General features: G+C 36.4%; 1 protein-coding gene across 4 annotated transcripts in view; it reads right to left on the reverse strand.

Annotated features, from left to right (window-relative positions):
* Positions 1-12,561, reverse strand: part of TMEM117 (transmembrane protein 117) — a 589,216-nt gene that overhangs the window by 100,235 nt on the left and 476,420 nt on the right. For all 4 annotated transcript variants that reach the window (XM_033222348.1, XM_033222346.1, XM_033222347.1 and 1 more), the window contains one exon: positions 2,931-3,090. In XM_033222348.1, coding sequence (XP_033078239.1) covers positions 2,931-3,090 — 160 coding nt within the window. The remainder of the gene's footprint in view (positions 1-2,930; positions 3,091-12,561) is intronic.

Consider the following 12,561-nt stretch of genomic DNA (forward strand, 5'->3'; position numbering starts at 1 on the left):
TTATCCTCATCAAGCAGTTATTACTCTGGGCCTAATCCTGCCATGTAAGGAACTTTGCTTGGGAAGCACCAGGGATATGAAGAGTTATAAGGAAAAAGTGACATGTTGATTTGCAGTTTAGGTAAAAAGTGCTACAGGAGTTCTGAAGAGGATGTGATCACGTGGCTTTAATGAAGAGAGAGTTGAAATGGTCTCCAATGGTAGGATCTAAATGAGCAGAACAGAAAAGGCACAATTTGTAGAGGAACAAGAGACTTCTGACACTGGGGAATAAGTGTTCTGTGGGCAAGTGCCCAGCAGCAAATACTTTGATCTGGGTGGAACTAGAGCATAGAAGACATGGGAGAAGACAGATTCAGGGCCAGATCATGGAAGGCACTCAGAGAGCTCCCAGAGGCTGGACTCCTCTTGAACAATGAGAAGTCATGGACAATATCTAGGGCTGAGAAGTGTACAACATGATATTTCCAACTGGAAGGTTATAAAGAAGAGCTGCATAGGGCATACGGTACAAAGGGACGTGGACGTGTGATGGCAGAAGGTCCATAGGAGAGTACTTTACAATAGTATAGAGGGGAGTGAGAAAGAAGAATGGTATTAAAGGCATAGAGAAAGATAAATCAGTAGGCCTGGCTAGCTGACTTAGTGTTATGGGAGAGAGAAAAGAAGAAGTTAAGAGACCTAAATTTGGGGGCTAATTTTTTACTCATCTTTATATTAGAAACCTATTAATTTGGAGTTTATAGCCCAACCTCTCTCCCCTTTTCTTTCAGATGAACTCATCGCCATAGCCTCCCACGCTGAGCCTGTGAGTTCCTGCAATTCCTTCCTAGGAAATCCAGAACCAGGCCTGACAGCTAGAGAAAGGGTGGCTGCACTCTGAGGTGCTGGCAGTAGCCATTTTCTTCCATTTCAACGAGAAACCTGGGAAGACTGCTTTACAATAAGAGAAAAAAAAGAGAAGGCAGAAATAAAAAAGTTAAGAGACAAAAAATAAAGGCTAAGTCTGGATTCCCTGTTACACCCTGGTCTCTGCTTTCATGTGTTCCTAGAGGCAACTACATCCCTCCTCTTGAATTGGGTAGGATATCCCTAAAATGCAGCAATACCTTCCTCCTTTGATTAAATTAGCTTGGCAGGGTTATTGCTACTTGCAGCCAAAATGGTCCAAACTTAAATATTCCTCAGCATAAACTCTTCATCGTCGGTCAGTTGGTGCTCTACTCTCTGAACACTTCAGCACGTTACTGACATTTTACATTGTTATGATATTTTTTCATCTAGAATATCTTTCCCTTCCCCTTTGCTGACTCTGCCTATGTAAATCCTGACTATCCTTTCTTTCTTCCATCTGTCTTTATTAAGCAGTTTTTGAATGAATCCCTAATATCTGTAAATTACAGTGTTATATTTTCCCACTTGAAGTCCTTGATTTTAGTGAACTTATTGGAAGAATACTTAAAACTTATACAAATAGAGTAGAAGCATGAGGATGGTAATGGACAATCAAAGAATTTATGCTCTCAAATCTATGAATGTAAGCAAATTCAATTAGACAATCGTCTACTTGGCTACTAATACCATTGACTTTAAGATGTGTTCAGAGAGGTATCAGTAGGCCATTTGGCCAATGTGGACATTTTATATGAGGAATTATATTAGTTAGGAAATAGAAGAATAGCTTTTTATAAGTAATCCATGATACATTATTGCGTAAGTGCTAAAAATTCAATTCTGTAGATATACATGGAACGTCCTACAGCTTAGTGAGAGACAGATCTAGAACCTGCCAATGCTGTCTGACTCAAAGTCAGATTGGAAAGCTTTTTCCATTGCTATTTCACGAAATAAGAAATTTATCAATTTTCAAATGCGACAAAAATATTCCGTTTTATCTCTTCAAATAATTTTTTTAAAAGATAGTGTATTTTAAAACATTAGCTATTAAAATAGTCATATACTCAAAGAACCATCTTGAACCTAACGCCCAAGATATATTATTTAACAAATTTAAAAAAATCAATCAATAAACTGCTATTCTCTTTTGAGACAACACTGAATATCTCTCATAAAAGCTTCTTTTTGCCTTTAGAAATGAGAAAATCAATCTGCTATCCTGTGAAATCTCACATAAATTCAGAATACAATGGAGTATTCCTTCAGTAATCATAGTCTTTAGACTGGTGACTTACAATGCCTCAGGAGGGAAAAAAATTGCCTGATGAAAGCAATAAGAAAATGTCTAACAAATGGATGGATATTTAATGAGCAAGATAAAATGCCAAGAAATAGCAAGTGTCTCTTTCTGTCCCATTCAAAAGAATATTCCTAAAACCCCAAACGGTCACACCAGATTACATGAGTAACACTGGTTAGTGTGATGCTATTGTATGAAAAATCTGTTGCTAAGCAGGGCAAAAATATGGTTTACATGAAAATGGAATGATCTCTGGTGAATACTGAAAGAAAGTAACAATTTCCATAACCAGAAAACGAATTTTTACATCACTCCATTTCAACTGCTATAAAACCCCGAGTTGCTTTGACAATTGCTTTTCCCTGCTTTGCTGCTTTTATATCATCCTCATGTCTGCAGCTTTCCATTTACTATATGACAGGGTTTTTGGTTTTTGTTTCTGAGTGTGTTTTTTCCCCCTAAAGCCTAGGCAGAAAATACCAACGTGCTATATGGTTTCTAGGGGCCCACCTTGCAATGTTCATAAAATACATTTTTGGTGCCCCTCTTATAAAAATCCAATTGGCTTTCCTCCCAGTACAAGAGCTGAAAATATAAACAGAGAAGGCCCCATTAATAGTAATTGTAAATGCTGTACTTATTTAGATTTATGGAGCCTGCTGCCATATCCTGTTTGTTATACTGGGAACAGAGCATGCAGCGGCTTCGGTGAGGGGAGGGGAAACACACTTACCTGCATCACAATAAGGAGGTCAAAGACCAAGATAAAAGAAGCAAGGAATGCTCTGGAAACTTCATCACTGGGCAAAAATCCCCGATTCAGCTTGTCCCAGCTGATCCAGTCCGTTGTAATCACAAGTACAACCACAGACGTCAGAGTAAAAAGAACTGTCCTGTAAAGAACAAGACACTCATTAAAGAACATAAGGCATAAAATATAGATACCAGAGAGTGCATGTTATCTGTGCTGTATTAAATGTCTGCCCCTTGGTAAGTACCTACCCTAAGGTATACAAGCCAAAAGGAAGATAAAAAAGGTTGGCCGGGCATGGTGGCTCATGCCTGTAGTCCCAGCACTTTGGGAGCCCAAGGCGGGCGGATCACCTGAGGTCAGGAGTTCGAGACCAGCCTGGCCAACATGGTGAAGCCCTGTCTCTACTAAAAACACAAAAAAAAATAGCCAAATGGAGTGGTGTGCGCCTGTAGTCCCAGCTACTTGGGAGGCTGAGGCTGGAGAATCGCTTGAACCTGGGAGGTGGAGGTTGTAGTGAGCCCAGATTGCGCGCGCCACTGCGCTCCAGTCTGGGTGACAGAGAGAGATTCCATCTCAAAAAAAAAAAAAAAAATTAAATTAAATGCCTTCTTTGAAAAGCAATTAGGAAAAGTTATAATAGCATCTCTTCCAAGATTTTCCCTAAAGAACATTAAGATAATAATTATGGAACAAATAATTAACAACAATTTTAAAAATGACTTTGGTTAGTGCAGTAAGTGTCCCAAGAAAACACTGTGTGTAGCTCTTAGTAAACCTGTACATTGTTTACCAAGCATAGTGGACATGCAATGTAAGAAGATAAGGCAGACAGTGAATGGGTGAGGAAATCTTTGGATTCCATTATCCTTCTACAAAAGGGAGGGATATTTACACCAGACTCATCACCATCTCCACCATATGGACCATTATAAGCACCATATGGAGCTTATAAGCTGTATGATAAGCTCCACACAGGGACCACCTCTAAAAGCCAATAATGTAGCTTGTTCTCATAGGACATATATCATCCATGGCTTGTGGTCCAGTGACCTCTCTCCATGTCAGAGCACCTACTCCCTGCTATAAGATACTAGGAGCCTGACATTTTCTCTTATCTATCTTTTTAGCCCCCATAAAATCTTGCATAAATATACACAGATGGAGTTCAATGAGGCTTAGTTGAAAATAAAGCATTTTTAGAAAATTACTCAAATTAGTCTTTAATGCTGACTTTTAAAGTAGATCTGAAATATGTGTGATGAAAATTTAATCTGCCAGAGAATCGTCCATAATGTAGTCAAGCCTGTGCTTTTCAGGGCTACATTGATGGCTAGATATTGTTTAGAAATTATAAGAAGAAAAAAACCAATTATTTGAAATTAATCCGATAAAAATGCAAGAAAGAAAAAGGAAATAAAGGAAAACAGAAGAAAAAACATAGAGGTGAAATAACATTGTAGAACACATACCCATTTTGGCAATTAACAAAACTGTTTTTGCCCTCTAATGTCTTATAATAATTAAAATTCATAAAAAATATGAATCTTCATAGAATTCTCTTCTCAATTGTACATAGTATAAACCCCAAACCAAAAATTTGGTTTTCCTTTTCATAATTTCTTATTTGAAGCAAGTTATACTTTGATACAATGGATATAAAGAAATGTTTCTTATATTTTTTCTCCTCATGAATGGAAAGATACATTATTTTTTAAAATTTTAGAAAATAAACATTCCTATTAAAACTCATTATTTTATTAAAATTGCAAACTTTCAAAAGAATTTGACTCGACCTCTAAAATAAAAAGTACAGACTGTCTCCTGCTATGGTATAGAGGAACTCTGACCACAGAAATTCAAAGGAATTAAATAAGTATGGGAGAAGTTCTAACTAATTATTATAACTCAATAGATAGAAATTGCAAGTATTATATAATAAGAATAGTGGGACTTAAGCAAAATTTTCTCCAGGTTAAGTCTATGTGTTTTTGATTTTGTTTTCTTGAGCTTGAGAAACCTCAAACAACTCTGAATGAAATCACCACAATTTCTCTTTTCAAGAAGGAATATAACAGCCTCAATGAAGAATAAATATTGATTATTATTCAAAGTTTTTTGGGTAATAAGGATATTTTCTCATCATTCTTGGTTTTTCAAGTGCATTTCCCACAAGGATGCTATAAATATATACACTTTAGAGGATGCACTCATATGGCTGTATAGGTTGGTAAATAGTTGGGGCCCCAATTTTCTCATGTCCCACTTTCTTTGCCTCCCCAGCCTCCTTCACAGAGCGTCTCACCTCCCTGTTATCCAGCACTGCCTGGCTAACCTCTGGTGAAACAAGGGTACTCCAGTACCTCACTCTAGTTCTATGGCCAGTATGTAATCTATTGTTCAGAGCCTGTAGTCCACAGGCTCTGTGATATTTTTAATATCATTACTGCATTTTCACCTGGAACTTCCTTTAGTAAAGACAGTTGATTAAGAAGAATTAATACTCTAATGTTACTTCATAGGTCTAAAAATGTAAACTGATACTGTAAAATTAAATATTTATTCAGAGGCACATTTTTAGGTGTGAAAGTCTAGGAGTTTGGAATAAGTGTCTGCTGACCAATTGAAACCTCATCTATTACAGTATTTATAAAGGAACTATTCTAGGAGTCAGCAAGATAGCAGCCTAGGAGATTCTTACTCATATCCTCCCACAGAACAATAATTTGGCAGCTATTTATGGACAAAAGTGCCTTTTTCTAGCTTTAGGATTCAGATACGAAGTCCAAGACTGATCAGGGCTGTCTGAGAGGGCAGGCCTGTACCCAGTCCCCAGGCTTATGGACAGTGGTCCTGGATACAGACCCAGAAACAGCCTCATCCCCCTGTGAACTTGGCTACAGCTCCATTTGGCCTTCATCCTGCCACCAGAATCATCCACCAAGGAATGAGGGAGGAGTCATGCCCACATGCACTTTGTACAACAGACCTGCTGATCTCAGCCCCATCTGTGGACCCTAAAGAGGCCCTGTAATTCAGCTCTAGCCATTCTCACCTGTAGTCTGAGAGCATTTCTGCCCACAGGGATCTGCCAGGAGATATGCCCATTCATGCCCTGGTGGCAGTCCCACCAACTTTGGTCCCACTGTAGATGCTGAAAAAGCCCTTTAACTTTGTTCCAGCTTCTCTCAGCTGTGATCTGAGAGCAGTTCTGCCCACCAAGGGACTTTATAGAAAACATGCTCATCCATGCTCCCAGAAATGGGCCTCAGGCTGAATATAGATCCTGCAGTAGACCTGTGACCTAGCTCCAGCCCTGCTCGGCTGTAGTCGGGGGCAGTCTTTTCCAGTCAAGAACCTGGAAGGAGGTACATTTGTCTGTGACCCTGGAGAGAGATCTAAAAACACTGAACTCAGCTGTGGACCCTGAAGCACCCCCTGTAACTCAGTTCTAGCTCCTCTCAACCATAGTCCAGGACCAGTTCTGCCTGACCAAGGATCCACCTAGTGACCCAGTGGGAGCCCTCCTAAGAACCTGGAGAGAAAGACATCGAATAGCATACCTGGTAACAGGTCTACCATCTGTGGAGCCAACTGTAGAATCTAAAGCACACCCTTGCCCTAGTGTCAGTTCTACTGCCCAAAGTCCAATCCGTCTTGAGACCAGACAGGATTCATATACACTCGTGCTCCTCGTAAGAACCAGCAAAAGTCATGTGACCCAGTTAAAATTCCAGTCGACTGTGATCCCACAAGAAATCCTAACAGGCTGGGAACACTATAGGAGAAGATCCATATCCACCAAAGCCAATCTGTAAAGACTTGAACAGGTATTTGTTCCTTCAAATGCAGACACAAATGCAAAGCTACACAGATAATAAAGAATCAGATAAACAAGACACCACAAAAGGAAAGTAGTAAGTGCCAGTAATAAACCCAAAGAAATTGAGATCTATGAACTGTGTGACAGAGAATTCAAAACAATCATATTAAAGAAGATCAATGGGATGGAAAAGGAAACAGACAACTAAATGAAATCAGAAAAAGAATGCATGAACAAAATTAGAAGTTAATAAAAAACAGAAACCATTAAAAAACCCCAGAAATCCTGGATTGAAGAATACAATAACAGAACTGAAAAAATTCAAAAGAGAGTTATAATATCATATTTAATCACACAGAAAAAAATATCAAACTTAAAGACAGGTCACATGAAATTAGCCAGTTACAGGAATGACAATGAAAAAAGAGTAAAGACAGTATACTAGGCCAAGTGGCTCATGCCTGTAATCCCAGCACTTTGGGAGGTCAAGGCAGGTGGATTGCTTGAGGTCAGGAGTTTGAGACCAGCTTGGGCAACACAGTGAAACCCTGTCTCTTAAAAAAGAAAAAAAGAAAAATCAGCCAGGCATAGTGGCCTGCACCTGTAGTCCCAGCTACTCGGGAGGCTGAGGCAGGAGAATCACGTGAACCCATGAGGCAAAGGTTGCAGTGAGCCAAGATCACACCACTGAACTCCAGTCTGGGTGACAGAGCAAGATTCTCTCTCAAAAAAATAAATAAAGACAATATATATAGAAAGAGAGAATACTAACCTATGGGTACCATCAAGATAATAAATACATGATTTATGTAAGTCACAGGAGAAGAGAGAAAGAAAGAAACAGAAGGCTTAAAGAAATAATGCCTGAAAACTTCCCAGAGGGATATAGACATCCAAATTCATGAAGCTCAAATAATCTAAAGAAGGACCCATTCAGAGAATATTTTTCTGAGACACATTACAGTAGTTCCCCTATATCTGTGGTTTCACTTTCAATGCTTTCATTTACGTACAGTCAGTCAACCACAGTTTGAAAATACTAGATGGAAAATTCCAGAAATAAACAATTCACAAGTTTTAAATTGCATTCTGTTCTGAGCAGAGTGATGAAATCTTACTCTATCATGCTCTTTCTTGTCCAGGATGTGGATTATCCCTTTTTCCAGCATATTGACACTGAGTATGCTACCAGTCATTTAGTCACTTAGTAGCCATCTGTTATCAGATTGACTGTTGTGGTATTGCAGTTTGTGTTCAAGTAATACTTATTTTACTTAATAATGGCTCCAAAGCACAAGAGTAGTGATCCTGGCAATTTGGATATGCCAAAGAGAAGCCATCAAGTGAAAAGGTGAAAGCTCTTGACTTAATAAAGAAAGAAAAAAATGGTATGCTGAGTTTCCCAAGATCCATGGTAAGAACAAATCTTCTACCCATGAAATTAAGAAGAAAAAATGTAAATTCATACTAGTTTTGCTGTTGCACCTCCAACTGCAGAAGTTATGGTCACAATGTGTGATAAGCAAAGATGGAAAAGGCATTAAATTCATTTGTAGAAGACATGAAGAGAAACAGGTTCCAACTGATGACAATTGGCTTCAGTACTATCCACAGTTTCAGGCATCCACTAGGGGTCTTAGAATGTATTCCTCACAGATAGAGAGGGAATACTTTATGATCAAATTGACAAAAGTCTTAAACAAAGAGGGAAACTTTAAAGCACCAAGAGAAAACAGACTTATCACAAAGAAGGATACCCTGATAAAACTATTGCTGAACATCTCAATAAAAAACCTTGAAAATCAAGAGAGAGTGGAATGATATATTCAAAGTGTTGAGGAAACGAAGAGTTAAAATAGAATACTATATCCAACAAGGCTGTCTTTCAGAAATGTAGGAGAGAGAAGGAGTTTTCCACAGAAGCTGAGGCTAAGGGAATTCATTGCCACTAGATCTGACTTTTAAAAGAATGCTAAAGGTAGAAACTAATGCTAAATTGAACTGAAAAGATGCTAATTGACAAAATAAAAATATCTGAATATATAAAATTCACTAGTAGAGTTAAAAATATAGTCAAGTTCAGAATATTGCAATAGTGGTATATAAACCACTTGTAACTTTAGAGTAAAGTGGGGTGGGGGAGGGGGGAGAGATAGCATTAGGAGATATACCTAATGTAAATGACGAGTTAATGGGTGCAGCACACCAACATGGCACAGGTATATATATGGAGCAAACCTGCACGTTGTGCACATGTACCCTAGAACTTAAAGCATAAAAAAAGTATTAAAATAACTATAGATACACTAATTTGTTAAAGATATACAATCTAAAGAGATGCAGAGTGTGACATCAATAGCATAAAATGTTGACTGGTGAGTAAAAGTGTAGCATGTTTGTATGCAACTGAAGTCAAGTTCTTATCAACTTAAAACGGAATGTTATTAGATCATTTATGCAAGCCTCATTGTAACCACAAAGAAAAAACCTCTAGTAGATACACAAAAGACAAAAAGAAAGGAATTAAAATATAGGATTTTAGAAAATCATCAAAATACAAAGGAATACAGCAGGAGACAAGGAAAGGAACAGAAGAATAGCAAAACATTTTAAAAAGTGGAAGTCATAAGTCTTTACCTATCAATAATTAGTTTAAATATAAATGGATTATATTCTTTCATCTTAAAATGCAGAGTGACTGAATAGATTCAAAAAGCAAAAACAAGAGTCCATTATATGCTTCCTATAAGATCATCATCAGTTTAGTCTTAAGGACACTCATAAGCTGAAATGCAGGAATGGGAAAAGATATTCTAATCAAATAGTAACCAAAAGACAGCAGGGGTGGATATATTTAAATAAGACAGAATGGACTTTCAGTCAAAATCTGTTACAAGAAACAAAGAAGGTCATTATATAATAAAAAAGGTCAATATATAAAGAGAATGTAACAATTTCGAATATATATGTATCCAGTACCAGGGTATCTAAACATACAAGGCAACTACTAACAGAACTGAAAAGAAGAGACAGCAATGCAATAATAATGGGGGACTTCAATTTCTATTTGCAACAATGAATAGATCACACAGATCAAAATCAACAACGAAACAATGGACTTGAATAACACCATATACCAAATGACTAACAAATATATTCAAAACATTCCATCTGAAGCAGCAAAATGAACCCTCTTCTCCAGCACACATGGAACATTCTTCAGGATAAGATCATATGTTAAACCATAAAACAGCTTAAAAATTTTTAAAAGATTGAAATCATCTCAAGTATTCTTTCTGACCACAATGGTATGAAACTAGAATCAATAACAGGAAGATTTTGTAAAATTCACAAGCATATGAAAATTAGACAACATGCTACCTGAACAACCAATGGGTCAAAAAATAAATCAAAAGGGAAATCAAAAGTATCTTGATACAACAAAAAATAAAAACAGAACATACCCAAACTGATAAGATGCAGCAAATACAGTTCTAAGAGGGAAATTTATAATAATAACTGCCTATAAGAATAAAGAAAGATTCCAAATAAAACACTAAATGTTATACCTCAAGGAACTAGGAAAAGAAGAACAAACTAATGCCAAAGTTAGTGGAAGATAGGATGTAACAAAGATCAGAGCAAAAATAAATCAAATAGAGACTAAAAAACAATGAAATACCAACAAAGCCAAAACGTGGTTTTTTGAAAACATAAACAAAATTGATAAATTTTTAGCCATACCAACCAAGAAAAAAGAAGGGACTCAAATAAAAATATAAATAAAAAGGAAGACATTAGAACTGATACCACAGAAATACAAAGGGTCATAAGAGACTACTCTGGATAATATTCCAACAAATTGGATAACCTGTAATAAGGATAAATTCCTAGAAACATACAAGTTACCAAGACTGAATAATGAAGAAGCAGAAAACCTGAACAGACTGATCATGAGTAAGTGATTGAATCAGTAATCAAAAACCTCTAAAGAAAAGTCCAAAACCTGATAGCTTCACAAGTGAATTATATCAGAGATTTAAAGAGGAATTATTATCAATCATTCTCAAATTATTCTAAAAATTCAGAAGGAGAGGATACCTCCAAACTCATTTTAAGAAGCTAGCATTATTCTGATACTAAAGCCAGATATGGATACTATAAAAAAAAAGAAAACTATAGGTCAATATTCCTAATGAATATAAATGCAAATATTTTTAAGAAAATGTTATCAAACCACATTAATAGCACTTTAAATGAATACCATGATCAAATGACATTTATCCTTGGGAAGCAAGGATATGTTAGCTTACACAAATAAAAAAAATGTGATGCATCACATTAAGAGAATAAAGGATACAAATCATATGATCATCTCAAACGCAGAGAAAGCATTTGATAAAATTCAACATTATTCCATGATAAAAACTCTCAACTAATTAGGTATAGAAGAAATGTACCTCAACGGAACTAAGGCTATTATATATAACAACCTCACAACCAACATCGTACTTAACAGTGAAAAGATGAAAGCTTTTACTGTAAGATCAGGAAGAAGAAAAGATGCCCACTCTCATCATTTCTATTTAACATGGTACTGAAAGTTTAGTCAGAGCAATTAGACACGAAAATGAAATAAAAGATATCCAATTCAGAAGGGTAAAAGTTAAACTGTTTCTGATTGCAGATAACATGAGCTTACATATAGGAAACCCTAAAGACTCCACAAAAAACAAAACAAGACAAAACTGTTAGAACTAATAAATAAATTGAGTAAAGTTGCAGGACAAAAAATCAACATGCAAAAGTTAGCTGTGTTTCTACATACTAATAATAAATCATCTAAAAGAGAATCAAAACAATCTCATTTACAAAAGAATAACAAAGAATAAAATTCTTGGGAATAAATTTAACCAGAGGTAAAAGATCTGTACACTGAAAATTGTAAGATGTTAATGAAAGAAACTGAAGAAGAGACAAATAAATGGAATACTTCTATCTTCAGAGATGGGAATACTTAATACTGTTAAAATGTCCATATTACCTAAACAAATCTTCAGATTCAATGTAATCCCTATAAAAATTCCAACGTCATTTTTTCAAAGAAATCAGAAAAACATTTTTTAAAATTAATATAAAACTACAGAAGATGGTGAATAGCCAAATGAATCTTGGGAAAGTAGAGCAGGGCCAGGCATAGTAGCTCATGCCTATAATATCAGTGCTTTGGGAGACCAAGGTAGGAGGATCTCTTGAGACTGGAAGTTCCAGACCACCCTTTTAACATAGTGAGATCTCGTTTATATATTAAAAAATTAATAACTAGCTGGGTATGATGGTGCATGCTTATAGCCCCAGCAACTGCAGAAGCTGATGTGGGAGGATTGTTTGAGTTCAGGAGTTTGAGTTTGCAGTGAGCTATGACTAAACCATTGCACTGCAGCTCCAGTGACAGAGAGAGACATTTGTCCTTAAAAAATAAAAAAGAACAAAACTGGAGGCATCACACCTTCTGATTTCAAATTATGTTACAAAGCTATAGTAATCAAAACAGTATGCTACTGGCATAAAAAAAGAGATACATAGACCAACAGAATAGAGAGCCAGAAATAAACCCATACATAGACAGTCAACTAATCTTTGACAAAAGCACTAAGAATACAAACAGAATGGCATTGTGATAAATGAATATCCATATGCAAAAGAGAGAAATCAGACTGCTACATCATACACAAATATTAACTCAAAATGGATTTAAGACTTAAATGTAAGGCCTGAAAACATAAAACT

The sequence above is a fragment of the Trachypithecus francoisi genome, unplaced genomic scaffold, assembly GCF_009764315.1.
Source record: "Trachypithecus francoisi isolate TF-2019V2 unplaced genomic scaffold, Tfra_2.0 Lachesis_group11, whole genome shotgun sequence".
Classification (NCBI taxonomy): Eukaryota; Metazoa; Chordata; class Mammalia; order Primates; family Cercopithecidae; genus Trachypithecus; species Trachypithecus francoisi.